Raw genomic sequence first — 20811 nt, 5'->3', positions numbered from 1 at the left:
GTAGTAGATAAACATGCATAGAGGAGGTTGAGTTCCTAGTATGAATGATGGCCTACTGTACAGAGTAATTGAGATACTTTAGTACACATCATGTCACATTCAAAATTTCAATTTGAAAAAAAAAAAAAAAAAACATCTCATATGTAACCAATTTGCAATAAATAAACCAAGGAACTCATATGGTGTAAAATTAATTTACTCTAGCTAGTAGCTTTCAACAATCATAACTATTTCTTTATTTTATGTTACGTTGATGAGCATGTGCTCAGTTTCAAAATTAGTTATATATAGTCTAGTAGCTAGCAGTTGACAATCTTAGCCATTTATCTCTTTCTTTTAATTTATGTGGAGTGCTTTTAATCCATATTCAATATTAATTACGTTATTGTGTGATCTATTATAAAATCCTAATCTAAATGAATATTTTTGTTTATTACAATGAATCGATATTTAACTGATGAATCAATTATTAGATCGAGTTCAAATTTTGAAATGTAATGTTTTTATATCCATATTCAATTGACCAGCTGCTATTAGTAAAGATAGTCTATTGTTGGAAGTACTATGGACATGATAATAATTTTTGTTGTAAATAACTTTGATGTTTAAATATATTTTCAATTTAAAATTTAGTGCGTCCATTAATTTGTTGATGACATATAATTTATTAATTAACAATAGGTAAAACTAAAATTATGGTAGTATAAAAATAATAAAAACATTCCATACGATTTAGAATTTTCCTACCAACAGTTAGAAGGAAACTCACAACATTTAGTACTCGATATTTCCATCCAACTGTTGAACGAAATTTCCATCGAACAATTGTAAGGAAAATCACAAAATATAATATGTGAGTTTGCCGTCGAACGTTGGCCAGAATTTTCGACCAGCGCACGTTGTTGGACGAAAATTCCCATGTTTTGAGAGGTGGGTTATTGTCTGTAATTTCCATCCATTTTTATCTGTTGGATGCTATTTCTGCCAAAATCGTTGATGCTATGATCGTTGATTCACGAAGAATTGTTTATGTTCAAGCAAGAATCAACAGATTAAAGATTTTTGGAGGATCAAATTGATTCATCAGATCAAGATTGCAACAACAAAAAGTCATGCTTTAACACGACATGAAGTAATTCAAAATTGGCGGCTATAAATTTCAAAGATAATCAAGTCAGATTATGGAAGACTTTTTGAAACGCATAGCAAAAAATGAACAATTACACAAAAAAAAAATGCACCATTATGTACGCATCACAAAAAATGAACAATTACACACAAAAAAATGCACCATTATGTACACATCACAAAAAATGCACTAGGTATGCATAAACGCACCACACAATGTTTGCAAATAGTCAATTGGGTGTGAGGAGGTATGGTGTATTTTTTTTGGTGTATTGTGCATTTCATTGTTGTGCATTTTCCGAACACTATTGGTGCCTTTTATTAAGTGTTCTCACCGACCACACGTTAAGGGGCGACCACATTTGAGCTTAAATGTGTATATATATATATATATATATATATATATATATATATATATATATATATATATATATATATATATATATATATANATATATATATATATATATATAGGGATAGATGGTTCAAGTGAGATGAAACTTCCACATAAAAAATGGGGTAAGATTTGAGCAATTGATCTAATTTAGATCAATGGTTAGAATGAAGGAAAAAAAAAAAAAGCTTTCTGATGACTTGATGCGAATGATCTCCTCCCACCATTATCAAATTAATGCACCTTAAGGTTCAAACTTATGAACCTTAAGTTTCAAACCGACGCACCTTAAGTGTCAAATTAATGCACCTTAAGTCTAAAGCTTATGCACGATGTCAAACTAATGCACCTTAATTAAGTGTCAAATTGACACATCTTAAGTGTCGAACTGACGCATCTTAAGTGTCAAAATGACACACCTTAAGTGTAGAACTGACACACTTTCAAACTGATGCACCTTAAGGGTCAAACTGACACACCTTAAGCTAATGTGCCTTAATTAAGTTTCAAATTGACCCACCTTAAGTGTCGAACCGACGCATCTTAATTTATGTTGAATTTGTGGACCATGGTCCACTGTATAGGTGTCATTCCAATCACTAATATAAAATTAGGATACTACGTCATCATATCAACGTCAGTTATTCCAAAATCGACGTAAAATGTCAAAAAATGAAATTCAAATATATATATATATATATATATATATATATATATATATATATATATATAAAAGATTGGTTTTTTCAATAACCAAAGTTATATATTTAATTTTTTTAAATTGAGCATTTAACTTTGGTTCTGGTGGAAACCGACATTATATGCTCATTTGTTAAAAATAAAACACAAGAATTGAACATATAACGTTCGTTCTGGCCGTTTAATTTTTTTTTTATTAAAAAAATTGAGCATATAACGTTAGTTCCTATGAGAATCGAAAATATATGCTCATTTATTTATTTTTGAAAAAGAATTATACATATAACTCAATTTTGGTAGAAACCAATGTTTTATGTTTATTTTTAAAAAAAAATTGAGCATGTAACATCGGGGTTTCTGTGAATTGATGTTATATGCTCATTTATTTAAAAAAAAAAAAGAAAAAGAAAGAAGAGTTATATGAAAGGTTTTGTCTAATAAGGAGATGAAAGGTTTTGTCCAATAAAAGTCCAAACCTGTCATTTTCATTTGGGAGACAAACCATTTGTGGTACAAACAACTGTAGGAAGACATTTGGGATTTCTGCTGCATTGATGGTCTGCAGCTATTTAAGGACCTCAACCTCTCACTGCTCAAACATTCAGTCTCATACACCATCCAGAGAGTATAGAGTAAAAGTGAGGGAAAAATACAGTTCACTCAAGCAAAGGCAGCACTCAGCACAGTTCATTCAGGCAACAACAAACACCAACTATGGCTGGAGGTTAGATCCTATATTATTCAGTTTTAATCTTACAGTTGGTATCAGAGCAAAATATAATCTCTGCCTAGTTATTAGTTTGAATGTGTATGCAATATGAATATATTTATTATATTAAAAGCATACATATATATTTGTGCTTTGCTTTTCCAGTACATATATATTTGGATTTAATATATGTATATATATAAGCAAATTTCTGCTCAATATTTGCATATTAATATTTTCCGTATCCACATATAAATTTATATCTAGATTTCATATGTGTATATACATACATGAAAATTTATTCGAAATATTTTTAGAAAATATTATTAGTGTGTTTTCGAAATATAAAGGAAAAATAATTTCGAAATAAAGTTAGAAAAATAAACCATCTACTTGTTCGCCGGAGAAACACCGAATTTATTCGTCGGCTTTGGTCTCCAATTTATCATCATCCGGTCTGAGAACGGCGGTTGGGTGGTGACGGCGAACGGTAGTGATTACCGTGTGGCGAGACGACGGCGGTGCGTCGGAAGTGGCGATCGTCGATGGTGGTGTTTGGCGACATCCTCCTTCTCCGCGTCCCTCTCTCTCATCCGATAGCCTGTATCTTTATTTATTTATTTTTTTTTGTCTGACTGCGCTGCAAATGGAATACATAACAGAGGCATCTAGGTTTTGGTCAATATATAACATGGTTTATGGGCTTGGACTATGGTTAATTGAAATAGAAGAACAATGATGAAGGGAAGTTATATTGGTTTGGGTTTGGCCCAATTCGGCCAAGCCCATTATATCTTAAAAAAAAAAAAAAATTATAATTGGGCCCATTTGGTTTGTGTAAGACATTAGGTTTTGTTTTATATTTTGGGCTCATTATAATTATAAAAGGGTCTATATTTGTTGTTTGGCTAAATTAAGTGAACAAGATTATTGGATTATTTTTCTTGGACCAAATTAGGCCCATTTCGGCCAGCCTAGTCAACAATTAAAAATGGGCTTATTTAGTTTATTTAGAGCATTTAGTCTTGCTTTAAATTGGGCCTATTTTATTCTTGGGCTTGTTTAAGTATTTTCCTACATCATATTTGGACTTCTTTTATCTTTAATTGTTCAATTTAATTCCTCATTAAATTATTATTCAATTTTGAGCAATTATTGAGTTCTACATTTGCTATATGAATTTTTTAATTTTGAGGATTATATTAAATTGTTTAAGTATTGCAATTTAATTATAAAGTATGAGTTAATAATATGCATAATCTGAGCATGCTATTTGTATTTGTTGCAATAATTATTTGATTGTTATAATTATGCCTTTAGAAAAGCATGTTAATTAGGATGAATTTAGAGCCTTTTAGGTCTGAATTAAATGTTTATTATGCATGATATAGTGCCTTTTAGGTGAATTTAGAGCCTTTAAGGATATATTGAGCATATTATTACTCTTCGGTTGTGTCTATTTAAGGGCACATTAAAGAATCACAAAGATAGTTCACCCTATTAAAAGCCTTATCCATAGGTGAACCAACAATCTTATAGAACTCTCAAACGATTTTACTTCAAACATGAGAACACATGAATTAGGGAAGTTTCTTGGGGAGGAATACTAGTTCTATGGCCCTGGCTTAAAACGCCTTGCTGGCTGAAACTGTCATAGTGCCTTCAGCCATATTGCTACTAGTCCCCTTGCGACGCTACTCTGTCTAAGGAGTTGGTTTTTAAAGGAGCCTTAGCACCTACCAACTTTCCTGGGAGTATACCTAAGGATTGTCTATCATGATTTGGTTCAATTTGTTTGTTAGGATTTTCTTGCCAATGTGATAATATTTAATTTTGGTCGATTAAAGAGTAGCCACAGCATCTTCAATTTACCAAAATTACATCTTAAGTTTTACTCACATAAAGTTAAGGCAAGAATATTGTGGTTAACTCTGCGTAATATGATAAAATTTCGCCCACAGGCAATTTTGTTGTATTTGTAGTGTTAATTAGGATGAAATACGAAACTATGATCATAATTTACCCACAGGGATTATGTATCGGCATATAGTTTGGTAGTTTTGTCATTAAGGGTGGTAAATCAAATAAAAATCGTACTCATTCTATTTCCACCATTCAGTCTTGATAGATTCATTGTGCGTAAAAATTTAGCCCACAGGCAATTTTTATGGCATACGAGTCTATCTTTTGCATAACTTACATTGGTAACAATATGCACTTTATTCTCTCTCTCTATATATTTTTGCCTCGAAAAATTATAACCAAGCATTCATTGTTACTCTTTACAGCAACTCTACCCGTCACTCAAACCATAACTATTGATGTTCCTTTGCTTAACGACGATAATCACAAAGAGTGGAAAGATGCTATTCTCCTACATTTGGGATTATTAGAGTTAGATTACGCTGTTCTGAATGAGGAACCCTCCGAGGTTACTGCAGAAAGCACTAACGAAGCCAAGCAGCTTCGTGCACGATGGGAGAGATCCAATCGGTTATGTGTGCACCTCATTAAGTCAAAAATTTCGAGAGAAATTCGTGGTTCCATTGAGGAAATTCAGAAAACCAAGCCTCTGCTCAAGGCCATTGATGATCAATTTGTTGACTCAAAGAAATCATCGGCAAGTACTCTAATAATGCGATTTATCAACCTTCGTCTTACCACTGTTAAGGGCACGCGTAAACACATCATGCAAGTAAGGGATATTGCAGCTCAACTAAAGAAGCTGGAAATCATTTTACCAGATACTTTTGTGGTGCATTTTGCACTTAATACACTTCCTCAAGAATATAGCCCCTTTAAGATTTCTTACAACACACATAAAGTAGATTGGTCTATCAATGAGTTGATAACCATGTGTGCGCAAGAAGAACAAAGGCTTATGACTGAGATTGGGGAAAACGCTCTAATGGCCACAACAAAGTATAAAAGAAAATCTGGAAAGTCCAAGGGATCCACCGTAGCAGCTAAGAGCAAACTGCCCCCAAAAGTTGACATTAAGAAGATACAGAAGTGTTTCTTTTGTAAAAAGAAGGGACACATGAAGAAGGACTGTATCAAATTCAAGAAGTGGATGTCCCAAAAGGGTAATGTTTCCTCTTCTTTTGTATGTTTTGAATCCAATATGTCAGAAGTTAATACTAATTCTTGGTGGATTGACTCTGGTTCAACAATCCACATTGCAAACTCCTTGCAGGCTATGACAAATCTGAGACAGCCAACGGGAACTGAGTGTAGCATCTTCTCTGGAAACAAGATTGCATCACCTGTAGAAGCTGTCGGAGTTTGTACTTTAATTTTGAATAATGGTTTCGTTTTGACGCTAGATAAGACATTTTATGTTCCTAGTTTCTCTAGGAACTTAATTTCAGTTTCTAGACTTGTACCCTTTGGATTTAAATTTGAATTTAATGCCAAGTATTTCAAGTTATTTCAGAATTCTACTTGTATTGGCACTGGTACATAATCTGATGGTCTTTATCGTCTTAACTTAAAAAATGTTTCAATTTATAATTCTTTACATGTTCAAAACGGCACTAAACGATGCAGTATTAACGAAAATTCCTCAATGTTATGGCATCGGAGATTAGGTCATATCTCCCTTGAGCGTATTAAAAGATTAGTAAAGGATGGAGTACTTTCTACTCTAGACTATACTGATTTTGAGACTTGCATTGACTGCATTAAGGGTAAGCAGACAAACAAGTCAAAGAAAGGTGCCAATAGAAGTTCAACATTGTTGGAAATTATTCATACTGACATATGTTGTCCTGATATGGACATGCATGGTCAGAAATATTTCATCACCTTCATTGATGACTTCTCAAGATTTACCTATGTGTATTTACTTCATAATAAGCATGAAGCATTGGATGCCTTTAAATTATTTAAAGCTGAAGTTGAAAACCAATGCAAGAGGCAAATACAAATAGTTAGATCAGATAGAGGTGGTGAATATTATGGTAGATACACTGAAAATGGACAAGCACCAGGTCCGTTTACTAAATTTCTTCAAAAACATGGGATTGTTGCCCAATACACCATGCCTGGATCTCCGGATCAAAACGGTGTTGCTGAAAGAAGAAATCGGACTCTTTTGGATATGGTGCGGAGTATGCTGATAAACTCCACACTTCCAAAATCACTGTGGACTGAAGCACTTAAGACGGCAACGTATATATTAAACCGTGTTCCTTCCAAGGCTGTCCCTAAGACACCTTTTGAGCTATTCAAAGGTTGGAAACCGAGTTTGCATCATATGCGTATTTGGGGATGTCCGTCTGAGGTGAGAATATACAATCCACAAGAAAAGAAACTTGACCCGAGGACAATTAGTGCTTTCTTTATTGGATATGCACAATCTTCTAAGGGTTATAGGTTTTATTGTCCATCACATACTACTAGGATAGTGGAATCAAGGAATGCTAAGTTTCTTGAAGATGACTTGATTAGTGGGAGAGATCGATTTAAGAACTTAGTTCCTACTTTTGATCATATCGACTCTCACCCTTCTACGTCATCTAATGGAGTTGTACTTATACGCAGTGTTCCTTCATTAACACCCGCGGTTATACAACCCACCATTGACATTCCACAAGTTGCTGAAACTCAACAATTTCAGGATTTACAACAAGTTCCTGAACCGATACAGACTGAACCAATTCAAGAACTACCCTTAGTTCCTGAAGAGGTAGTTGTCCCGCAACCTTCTCAAGGTATCGGTGGTCCAACATTAAGACGGTCTACTCGGATAAGACGTTCAGCATTACCTAGTTATTATGAATCGTATCTACAAGAATCTGACATTGGAGCTGAAAATGATCCTGAAACTTTTTCACAAGCCACGAATTGTGAACATTCTGATTTGTGGTTAGAAGCCATGAAAGATGAAATGAATTCCATGAAGAGTAATGGAGTTTGGGATCTTGTTGAGTTACCTAATGGGGCCAAGGCTATTTCTTGTAAATGGGTTTTTAAAACCAAAAGAGATTCATTAGGTAACATTGAAAGATACAAGGCCAGACTCGTTGCTAAGGGATTTACTCAAAAAGAAGGAATCGATTACAAGGAGACTTTTTCTCCTGTATCAAAGAAAGATTCTCTTCGAATTATCTTGGCTTTGGTTGCACATTTTAATCTTGAATTGCAACAAATGGATGTGAAAACTGCCTTTCTTAATGGTGATCTAGAAGAGGAAGTTTACATGAAACAACCTGAAGGATTCTCTTCTAAAGATGGTGAAAATTTAGTATGCAAGCTTAAGAAATCCATATATGGCTTAAAACAAGCCTCCCGCCAATGGTACATTAAGTTCGATGGGGTTATTTCTTCATTTGGTTTTGTTGAGAATCCCTCTGATCATTGTATATACCATAAGGTGAGTGGGAGCAAAATTTGTTTTCTAGTTTTATACGTGGATGATATCTTGCTTGCCGCTAATGATATGGGGATGCTTCGTGACGTGAAACAATTCCTTTCTAAGAACTTTGATATGAAGGACATGGGTAATGCATCTTATGTCATTGGCATAAAGATTCATAGGGATAGATCCCGGGGCATACTGGGTCTATCGCAAGAAACCTATATAAACAAAGTTTTAGAAATATTTCAGATGAAAAATTGTTCACCAAATGTTGCTCCAATAGCAAAAGGAGATAAATTCAATATGGATCAATGCCCTAAGAGTGACCTGGAGAAAGAATCCATGGAGACTATTCCATATGCTGAAGCAGTTGGGTGCCTTGGATACATTCAAGTATGTACGAGACCAGACATTGCTTTTGCTGTTGGAATGCTAGGACGATATTTGCATAATCCAGGTATGGACCACTGGAGAGCTGTAAAAAGAGTTTTAAGGTACCTCAAAGGTACTAAAGATTACAAGCTTGGATTTAGGCAGACAGATAACTTGGATGTTATTGGATATTCTGATGCGGACTTTGCTGGCTGTGTTGATTCTCGAAAATCGACTTCTGGGTACGTGTTTATCATGGCTGGTGGGGCTATCTCATGGAGAAGTGTTAAACAATCTTTAATAACTACTTCTACTATGGAAGCCGAGTTCGTTTCTTGTTTCGAAGCTACTTCGCAAGGTGTGTGGCTTAAGAATTTCATCTCTGGGCTTAGAATTATGGATTCTATATCTAAGCCGTTAAAAATCTATTGTGACAACTCAGCTGCAGTCTTCCTAACTAAGAACGACAAAAGTGGGAGTCGAAGCAAACACATCGACATCAAGTTCTTAGCTATTAGGGAGCGTGTTAAAAGAGAAATTGTGGTCATTGAGCACATTAGTACTGAGTTGATGATAGCAGATCCCTTGACTAAAGGCATGCCTCCATTTAAATTCAAGGATCTTGTTGAAAAGATGGGACTTTCGCCCAATTTGTAATTTGTATACATTCAGTTTTAATGAAATTCTTTTGCATTCAGAAATTTTCTCATTTTTTGTGTACACTTTAAATTCATTGAGAAAATATTTAGGTTGGATTTGAAATAAACATATGGTTTATTTTCACTAAGTTTTTCTTGTTTCCTAATTAAGTACTTGAAAGCAGTTTGCATTTGATCATAATGGATATTACTCGCACTAATGAAAACATATCATTATGGTTGGTGTTATTCTATTCTTTAAGTTTAATGTTTGCACCAAGTGGGAGAATGAAAGGTTTTGTCTAATAAGGAGATGAAAGGTTTTGTCCAATAAAAGTCCAAACCTGTCATTTTCATTTGGGAGACAAACCATTTGTGGTACAAACAACTGTAGGAAGACATTTGGGATTTCTGCTGCATTGATGGTCTGCAGCTATTTAAGGACTTCAACCTCTCACTGCTCAAACATTCAGTCTCATACACCATCCAGAGAGTATAGAGTAAAAGTGAGGGAAAAATACAGTTCACTCAAGCAAAGGCAGCACTCAGCACAGTTCATTCAGGCAACAACAAACACCAACTATGGCTGGAGGTTAGATCCTATATTATTCAGTTTTAATCTTACATTATATACATATAATTCTTGTTTTGCAACTTTTTACTTTTCAACAAATGAATGTATCATTCAAACTAGTGAGTGCAGTTGGATTGATTGTCGTCGTCGCTAAAATATTTAAAATTGATACCAACGTTGATTTTTTTTTATTTTTTTTTGTAAAAAATTGACCTCGTATCTCTATTTAGTTTTTAAAAGAGATATGATGTAGGTTTTTGCTATTTATTGTTTTTAAAGAGATATGACGTTGATTTTTTTGCAAAAACCGACATTATATCTCTATATTAAAAAATTTTAAAAATGGGATATGACCTTGATTCGTATCTTAATTTTTTTTAAATAACATACGACGTCGATTTCTCTAAAATTAATGTCGTATCATTTATTTAATACATCGACGAGAACTACTTGGAAAATAACCGACATTAAAAATATTTTTAATTTAGTATTGAGTGGATCATAGGAATAATCAACAAATTTAATAGACCAGTTAAACAAACTCGTTGGTCCAATGGTACTACGGGTCTATTGAATTCATTTGGGAATCTGTTGTGCCTTACTAAATTGCCTTTCAGAACATGATAATTAAGCATTCATTTAGAAGACGGGGAGGAGTCTAACGTACAGGACTGAAGCATAGTTATGACGGAGGCACTGCAGGATGAATCTCCCTAAGATTTTGGTCATTTTGATTTCGATCCACTCTGAAGATTTTCATTTCCTATAAAGATGGAGGAGTAAAGCTGCAGAGGCCATATTTATCTGCCATATGAAATCAAAGCTAAGGTACATTGCATTGGAAGCACTGCACCCTAAATTACACATGAAACTAAATGCATTCTACCTACCTACCTCTTACCTGAGTTATAACTTATAATAGCTACGGATCTGTTCAGCTCCTATAAATTCTTTTGAAATTTATTCATTTAATTTAATTTGTAGTGTCTTCAGATAAACACTGACCACAAACATCTCTCTAGTTAATGACTTGAGTAGCGGAGAGCATAGACTGCCACAAGTGACGGGGAATAGCAGCGAACCGGGATTAGTCGGGTGGACTGAAACCGTAAGACGGATGGACATTGACCCCGAACTCCTTGTGATTTACACCAAAAAAAAAAGTTTTTATTCTAACAAAAATAATTATATATTTTTGGAAAGATGGTCAAATACTCAAATAGACTTTGGAATTTTATAAAAAAAACTAATTAGGACTCTGAACTTGAAAAAGTTGTAATTAAACATATTTGGTTTAATGCAATTAATGCATGATAATAGTTATAATTTGTCTTCTCAATGCATACTCAAATAGTTTGTTCTACCTCTTCAACAATATCGTCTTTGGGGTGCAAAGCATTGCGGTATTAGATGTCACAAGAAATTTGAGAATTTTAAATGTAAATAATATAAATGTATGTATAATATTATATGAAATTCAATATATATATATATATATATATAATTTTATTTAAATGTGGCCTGCACATCACCTACGGTCGTGTGGCCTAGCATACGCCCTTGGATTGAGGTGATTTGACGGCTGCGCTGTGATATATTAGGATTATGGTAATTGTAGGTTAATTATGTGTTACGTGCATGTATATTTTTTTTAAATATTTTTTTTAAATATTTTTTTTTGAGTACTACTGACTCTGTTACAATGTAGTATCTGTTCATAGCTACTTTCTCACCCTACTGAAGCACAAATAGACTTTGAAATGTTATAAGAAAAACTAATTAGGATTCTAAACTTGAAAAAGTTGTAAATAAAAGGAAACACTTAAATATCATATATAGTAGACAATTATATATCTAACTATGCAAATTCAACAAAGATGAATGGTATCCGCATATTGTATCTAGATTAACGATTCAAATTTCACCCATATTTTATCTGGGATTTCCTTAGCTACATTCAAAATCAATTTTAACATTGACCAAATGAATATTTACGAGTGAGACCATTCATACTTTTCAATTTAATTACTTTTCATTTTCTTTAAAGCTGGTTAATGGATTTGAATGAAAAAATCTACACTTGAAAACATACTCTAAATGTAAGGAACATTCAAACACACATACCATGTGCTCTCTCGTCCTATCATTACTCTAATGGGACTAAAGGTTGTATGGGTACACATACAAACAGCTGCAACACAAGTGGTGTGCCTTAAACTAACAATGAATTAATACAAGCTCACAAACCATTGAATCATGGGTACACATACTCAGCAGTATTCTTTCTAATTTTCTTTTTAGAGTTAGCAGTTAGCACCCACTCAAAGTGGTACTTGTTTGATACAAGATCGTATCATTCAATAATAATTTTAAAATTATTTGAGATTTTTTTATCTACAAATAGATTTAACTATCTATTGAAAATAACATCTTCTCCAATCCCAATTCTTAAAAATAGAAAATAAATTGAAAAGCATTAATTAATATGAGGATTGTGCCAATTAATTAATCAATAATCTTGTGAAAGTTATATCATAGATTAGTAGTAGATAAACATGTATAGAGGAGGTTGCGTTCATAGTATGAATGATGGCCTACTGTAGAGAGTAATTGAGATACTTTAGTACACATTATGTCACATTCAAAAGTTCAATTTGAAAAAAAAAAAACATCTCATATGTAACAAATTTGCAATAAATAAACCAAGCAACTCATATGGTGTAAATTTACTCTAGCTAGTAGCTTTCAACAATTATAACAATTTCTTTATTTTATTTTAGGTTGATGAGAGCATGTGCTCAGTTTCAAATCAGTTATATATAGTCTAGTAGCTAGCAGTTGACAATCTTAGCCATTTCTCTTTTTCTTTTAATTTATGTGGAGTGCTTTTAATCCATATTCAATATTAATTACGTTGTTGTGTGGTCTATTACAAAACCCTAACCAATTTAAATGAATATTTTGGTTTATTACAATGAACCGATAACTGATGAATCAATTATTAGATCGAGTTCATATTTTGAAATGTAATGTTTTTATCCATATTCAATTGACCAGCCAGCTGCTATTAGTAAAAATAGTCCGTTGTTGGAAGTACTATGGACATGATCATAATTTTTGTTGTAAATAACTTTGGTGTTTAAATATATTTTAAATTTTAAATTTGAAATTTAGTGCGTCCATTAATTTGTTGATGACATATAATTTATTAACAACAGGTAAAAATAAAATTATGGTAATATAAAGGTAATAAAAACATTCCGTACAATTTATAATTTTCCTACTAACAGTTAGAAGGAAACTCACAACATTTAGTACTCGATATTTCCGTCCAACTGTTGAGCGGAATTTCCGTCCAACAGTTGTAAGGAAAATCACAAAATATAATTTGTGAGTTTGCCGTCGAATGTTGGTCGAAATTTTTGACCACTGATTATAGTTGGACGGAAATTCCCATGTTTTAAGAATGGTGGGTTATTTTCTGGAATTTCCATCCATTTTTATCTGTTGGATGCAATTTTTGACAAAAAATTAAAATTGGATGGAATTTTTGACAAGCAGTTTTCCAAATCATCCATTGCTCGGTATGTTCGTTGGAAACCTCTTTTCCGACCAAAATATATCATTTTCCGTCCAATTTTCATTGGATGCAAATATTGAGATTTCCCACCGTGATAATATTTTGTTAAAACCTGTGGTGTAGAACTAAGAACCATTCAAAGCCGTCCACGTACGTGTCCAGATCTAACGGATCATAAACATTGATTTAAAAAATATATGGTCGACATTTTTATAAATAATTGAACATTGAAGTGCAAGTAAATTAGTGATTATAGTTAAATAATTGAACGAGATGTAAATCACATTATGAAAATCTTGTATAAATAACTCGATCAAATAATGTCTTAATTACTTAATTTTTTGTCTATTGTATTAAATTAATATTTAAAGTATAGAATATTATTTATTCATATTCCATTAACTTACTCTTTGAAAATAAATGTTCTCATTAGAAATAAGTGCAACACCACATCAAATTCAATAAAATATCTACGAACCAACAATAAATAATTTACCCATTGTAGGGAGATGTAGGGGTGCAATTGTAGGGAGAGTAATTGTAGGCAGACACATATGTATGTGCTATTTAATAAAGAGAGAGTAATTATAGGGAGAGAGAGCATGTGGCATGCGTTGCTATATAACTAAAATTATTGAATTCACAAGTCTCCATTCCCTATCTATTTAAGGTAATTATTGAATTCACAAGTCTCCATTCCCTATCTATTTAAGGTTAAGGGTTAGTTGTTTTCAAAAAAAAAAAAAAAGGTTAAGGGTTTGTTTGATTCGCAGATTAGAATCGGAATTGAAATGTGAATCAAATACTTGTATTGGTAATGAATTTTAGTGAAAGTATTTTACATATTTGATAGTATAGTAGAATTAGAATGATTACCAATATTGATGTTTAGTTGTGTATGATCATATATATAATGAGAATAAATGTTTTAAAAATACAAAAACAAAAAATCATGACAATTGATCATAATATAATGGCATCCAAAGTATCAATAAGAACAAAACAAAAATCAAAACAAAAATCTAAAAGTACTAATCCAAACTTAAAAATTAAATTACCAATGAGATGGAATGATGCCCTTTTTAATTGGGGAATGTGATTTTTAATTGAAGAGGTAATCAAATCCCACAGTTGTGTTTTAAAAAGTTGTCAACCAAACACTAACTACGATTTTGATTTTCATTCCTAGTGTGTAAACCCGTGAACCAAACACACCCTAATATAAAAAACTGAACCTAAATTGTACTCGTCCTTATAATATTTTTATATTTTGATGTAAAAGTATTATTTTTTTATGAGAAATATTATATTTCCCTTTATAATTAATTAATGTGGACAAAGGCAATATAGGAAAAATTAAAATGGTAGGTTATTGTCTTCAATTTCCATCTGTTGGGTTGTATTCATTCTCTTTGCTTATAGACTCTACGCCGTCACTCCCTCACGCCCTCACGCACTGTCGCGCCTTGCTGCTTCTTCTGTTGGAGGGAAGTACACATTGTTTTGTGTAGAAAAGGCAGGGGTGTTAAAGTCATTACATAAACCCTGCATGTGTATATATAAGCTGTGTTCGACTCTGTAACAATTCACAACATCACTTTCTTCCATCTTTAGCTTCTCTTCATCTTAGCTTCCTTGAATCATTCTGACATCTTCGGCTCCGATTCTCGGCGAGTTTGCTACTTCGCTCCGAAGCTTTGACCTCCAACTTTCCGACCTCTGCGCAATTCCGCGAACCAGTTCCGAGTCAAACGAGTCAGGTGATATTTTTAATTATTGTTTTTAATTTTTGTTAAATGTTTAATTAAATAAATAAATTTGTTTACTGCTAGTCTGCCAGTGACTCCCCAGTGAGCTATTAATGTTGTGTTTTGGACTTCTGGAAATATATTTTTAACGAATATTTAGATATGTAATATCATCTTATTTATTTATTTATGTACACTCAATTTTTTTTTTAAGTATTCCATTAGATGTAGAAAATATGGACGATCAAAATCATTTGATGTACATTCATAATTATTAATTATTATTCCAATTGACTTTCAATTAATTTTGAAAAGCAATCATCTCTTCAATTTGTTACATTGCCAATTTGCCATTATGTGCATTCCTGCGTAATTAATTTAATAGTTTTTGTACTAAAAGTTTTAATTAATAAATTTTTCATGTTGAACTAAATAAAATTGCTTGTATTTCCAGTAAATTTTAAATTGCCAATTAAACGATGTATACTTTGTGGGCAAAGAATTAAATTGGTTTATCTTCTCTTGAATTCTGAGTGTTTTACACAATTCACATTTATAAATTTATTACTTTATAATAAAAAAATAATAAGAGAAGTAATAATGATTCTTAAAATAGTAAGATCAAATATTATTCATTGAAAAATTTTATATATATATACCGTGCATCGCACGGTTGGAATTCTAATATATTTTTATGGAATTATTATGTGTTATGAGTTATGAATACTTCCCATTCCAGGGCCGGCCCTAGGCATGTTTTCCCAGTGCCACTGCACAGGGCCCCCAAAATTTAGGGGGCCCCAACTGTAAAAAAAAAATGAATATATGTATATTAGATATAGTAGTATTTTTTATGTAAAAATTTTATGAAAATTGGGGTCCAATCACTTGAAAGTATTGAATATAAACAAGAATGGAAGTTGTTAATTTGAGTATGATTAGAAATAGACAAGGCAATTTGAATGTGATTAGAATTAGGCAGGTCAATTTGGGTATGATTATGGAAGGGTGGCATAGAGATAAATTGAAAAAATTCATAACCTTAGCATGGGCAATTTTTTGATAATTTTGGTTTTCAAACAAGTTTCCAATCTTGATTTTGGCATCTCTTAAACTCTTTAAGTCTCAAACAATAAAATTGCAAAACATCAATTAATTACGGTAATACATAATTTGATATCAAAAGTTTGGACGTATGATTTTGCATCTAAGCATGACCAATGTATGATAGTTTTTAAGTGAAATATTAGATGTATTATTTTGTAATATATTATTTTTTGGCATAATTTTTAAACAATTATATATATATATATATATATATATATATATATATATATATAAAAGGGGCCAAATTGGAATATTGCACAAGACCTCTATTTTGATTGGAACGGCCCTGTCCCATTCCATCAATACTTCTCATTTACACTTCCTCTCTTCTCAACAGATTTGATGACAACAACAACCTTTCTACTACTGCTTGGCTTCATCGTCATCCTCACCACTCCACTTCAGGCTCAAACTCCAGTCCATATTGTTCCAATCTCCTGGGTGCAAAATGCCATCGTCAAAGGGGCAGGTAGCAACTAGCTTCCTTGCTAGGTTGCATTATATATATATATTTGCCTTAGTCATTCCATTGGCTCTTTAATTAATTTGTGAACTAATATTTTTTAATTTTTTGTTCCTTTATATACAGTTTGTTTAGACGGGACTCCGGCTGCTTACTACTATGAACAAGGCCAAGGGGATGGTGCTAATAACTGGCTAGTCTTTTTACAAGTATGTCTTCCGATCCTCACCTCATTCTTTAATTTCATTTCCAGAAAGCAAAAAACATAAATCCCATAATTATTCGTGTTACGTTAGTTCTAAGCTTATGATATGTGTTTATGCTACTCATTTTCTCAAAAAATTACAATCTCAATTTATAATTTTTTATGAGATTATTAGATCACTTATCATTGCCCGCCCATATGAATTTCATGCATGTTATACGTAAGCTCTGTGCACATTTCTTGTTATACCATACTTAACCTCTGATATTTTTTTAGATGTATAATGTGTTCTAATCATAACATTAATAAATTTGCAATATATATTTAAACTGTGGTATTTTGGATATCTAAACTGCAATATTAAAAATGTGCTCTGCTATAGTTTTTTTTTATTTTTTATTTTATCTCATGCATAATCATGCGATTTGAAGGGTGGAGGTTGGTGTGTGAATCAAACCGACTGCTTTAATCGTGCTATATATGGCAAAAGTTCTGGTTCAACCAAGAATATAAGTCTTACTTTTCCATTTGGAGATTTTCTCTCCAATAATCAAACAAATAATCCAGGTAAAACCAAATAAATTTATTTATTTCATTGCTTTTATAAATAATCTAATTTAATCTGAATTTTGTTGTATATATATATATAGATTTCTACAATTGGAACAGAGTCTATGTTCCGTATTGTGACGGATCGTCGTTTACCGGCGACGTCGAAGCACCTGATAGTGTAAGTATTATAAATTTGAATTTAAAATATTTTTTCATTCAAAATATACAACTAAATATTTTTACTATTTTTTTAAGGTGACTAACGTGACATACAAAGGTGCTCGAATTTTTAGAGCTACCATGGATGATCTCCTATCTAGAGGCATGAATGGTGCCCAAAATGTATGGTACTTTACTTATATATAGATATATATATATATATATATATATATGAAGATATTTAGATTGCATTTGTTATTTTAAATAAAATATGTATGTCATGGGACAATTCTAAGTATTTTTTTTTTTGGAAATACAACATTATTATTATTATTTTTTGTAGGCACTTCTTACTGGTGTTTCTGCTGGGGGATTGGCAGCAATGATCCATTGCGATAGATTTCGAGGACTTCTGCCATGGTTTGCCAGAGTAAAATGCCTCCCAATTGCTGGCTATTTTGTGCATGAGTACGTAAGCTTAATTCTATAAATATTCAACTTAATTTACAACAAATTAAATTATTATGAAAATTGGAATGAAGTAATTATAAGATGTCTAATCTTTTACTAGGGAAAATCTACCGGGGAGCAAACAATTTGAGGTGGCATTTGATGCGCTGATTCATTTACATGTATAGTAATTTCGATTTCATTAGTTTATAAATGTTTTATTATATGCTTTTTAAAACTAAATTTTCAAATATAAGCTTTAATGAAATTTTGTGATTTTGTTTTCTTTTCATAGGGATCAGCCGGTATGCTGCCTCCACAGTGCACTTCAATAATGACGCCAAGTCTTGTACGTTAATAGAACCAATATGATCTTGAGTTTGTTTTATAATAAATATTGTATTATTTTTGTTACTAATTGTTTTCAATCCACAGTGTTTGTTCCCCCAATATTTATTGCAGTATGTGACGACACCCGTCTTCATAGCCATGTCGTCATTTGACCAAGTTCAGGTTAATTGTACTAATTTTCCAATTTTCTTGATTTAATTCAATGTTCCAAAACATTTAATTTTAATATTAAGTTAGATGATTTCACATGCTAATTTATTATTCCATCCTGAATCTATATGTTGTCGTCTTCATGTTGAAACTTGAAACAAATTAAAAATATAATAATTTTTATTTTCAACATTTTTTTACTTTAGATAAAGTGGAACTTGTTCAAAGAGGATGAAGTATGTTTGGTATCTCAAAACTGCACACATGATCAGAAACAGGCAATACAAGGTCTGCCCTAGAAGTTTCATTTTTTTTATACAAATTATTTGATTATTTCCTAGTTTCTAAGCATGTAATTAATTATATATTTAATTTGATTCTTTATTTATTAATCTTAATTTCAGAATTGAGATCTGATGTATTAGCTGCACTCCCCAAAGCTCCTCCATTGTCCAGGGGCATATGGATGACGAGCTGTATTGCCCACGAGATGCCTTACTATTCTACACTGACAATCATAGGGAACAAGGTAATTATATTAATAGGGCTATATTTCTTTGTTTACTTAATATATATGTTTCTTTTGACAAAAGTTTAGTGTTAATTTACAGACATTTGCGGAGGTATTCATTGATTGGTATTTTGGTTTCAATTACTTACAAGTAATTGATACCCAAATAGAGCCACAAAATTGCTCTTTATATGGCATAGGTCCAAAACAATTGTGAGCTAAATGGTAAGTTTGATTTAATGTGATAAAGTTAAATCGATGTTGAGAATGTATATTTGTTGAAAATTTGTGAGCTAGTTGGTTAAACTTGGATTATGATATTTGAATTGATACATGAAGAAGTTTGATGTAATTAGTGATTTGATTTTATCTATGATTCAACAATTTAATTTGAGTTTTATGTTTTTCATCATTTTCAGATTCTCTGCAAGGTTCTTGGAAGTTGGATTTGAGTTTTATGTTTTTCATCATTTTAGTATGTAATGTATGTTGTAGTTGCTACTCCCCTGGTTGTCTACTGCCTTAATGGTTGGAGACAGTATGTAATGTTTTAAATACTTTAAAAATTGTGTGAATCAGTTGCGTACCTTCTATATGAAGTATTTTTTTTAGTTAGTTTAATTATTGAAGATTTTGAAATTGAACAATGAATAAATAAATATAGTCTATTAAAAATATTCACCGAATATAACTTTTTTATTAAAGATATATTAGAAACACTACTGCAATGTCTATAACTTTTGAGAATGTGTTTCTTATGACGTACATTTTAACTATGAATTTAATAATTAATACTCTTCGTCGTATTCAATTCCCTTGACGTAAAATGTGATTTTGTATTAGTTAGAACTTCCATCTTTATCTAGTACTCAAAAAAATAATAATGAGACATTTGCCCAAATTGATATTCGATAAAGTAATAAAGTCAATTGTTTGGTATGGCCGTCTATGTTTTTAAATTTATATTTTATGTATATTACATAGTTTTATAATTTAATATTAATTTTTAATATTATATTATTCGTTTGTTTTAATCCTTATTTAAATTATCTTTTTAGATTTTAATTCTGAGAAATTACTAACATTAAAAATATCTATATTAATATGTTTCAATTATTATTGAGTTATAAATTTATTAGTATAATTACAAAAATAAATATAAACAATTAAAGAAAATTTAATAAGAGACAGATTATATTAATCATGCACTACATTTCTAATTTTAAATTTATCCAGTATTGACAGTATACACTCTCGAGTATTTACTATGTATTTCTCACCGACACTCAAAAAATTATTCTCTTAGTTCTGTTTTATGTGTGGGGTTCGATTAGTGAGACTTGACTGAAGTTATTTATGTTAGGAACAATTGTATAATAGTTTTAATGAGCCAAATTGTAATTTTAGAAATTTCTCATATTTTATTTTTGAGTCTAGTGGATGATAGATCTCCTAAAACGAACCTAAGCCAAAAATATAATATTTGCAATTTTAGTAATCAAAGGTTTTAATGGAGCATTGGAGAAGAATAGTGCAATGTTAAGTATAACGTCTAATGTATGAATTCTAAAATTGTTTTTTTTTTTTTTTTTGCCAAAGAAGGGGAAGAGCTAAATTTGGAGATGAAGAGGAAATATGAGGTACACAACCATCAAGGAG

General features: G+C 31.7%; 1 protein-coding gene across 1 annotated transcript; it reads left to right on the top strand.

The window, feature by feature from the left end:
- Positions 1–15060: 15060 nt before the first annotated feature.
- LOC116002111 (pectin acetylesterase 11-like) lies at positions 15061–19767 on the top strand. Its single transcript, XM_031242143.1, has 14 exons — positions 15061–15216; positions 16649–16780; positions 16901–16983; positions 17411–17546; positions 17630–17709; positions 17787–17873; positions 18034–18158; positions 18262–18322; positions 18436–18489; positions 18576–18653; positions 18848–18929; positions 19046–19170; positions 19253–19377; positions 19572–19767. Exons 2-13 carry the CDS (start codon positions 16654–16656, stop codon positions 19367–19369), a joined length of 1155 nt encoding a protein of 384 aa, XP_031098003.1. The 5' UTR covers positions 15061–15216; positions 16649–16653; the 3' UTR covers positions 19370–19377; positions 19572–19767.
- The last annotated feature ends 1044 nt before the right edge of the window (positions 19768–20811 follow it).

The sequence above is a fragment of the Ipomoea triloba genome, chromosome 1 (genome assembly GCF_003576645.1).
Source record: "Ipomoea triloba cultivar NCNSP0323 chromosome 1, ASM357664v1".
In the NCBI taxonomy this organism is placed as follows: Eukaryota; Viridiplantae; Streptophyta; class Magnoliopsida; order Solanales; family Convolvulaceae; genus Ipomoea; species Ipomoea triloba.
Note: the sequence above shows the minus strand (reverse complement) of the source record. Positions and strands in the feature narration are given on the sequence as shown.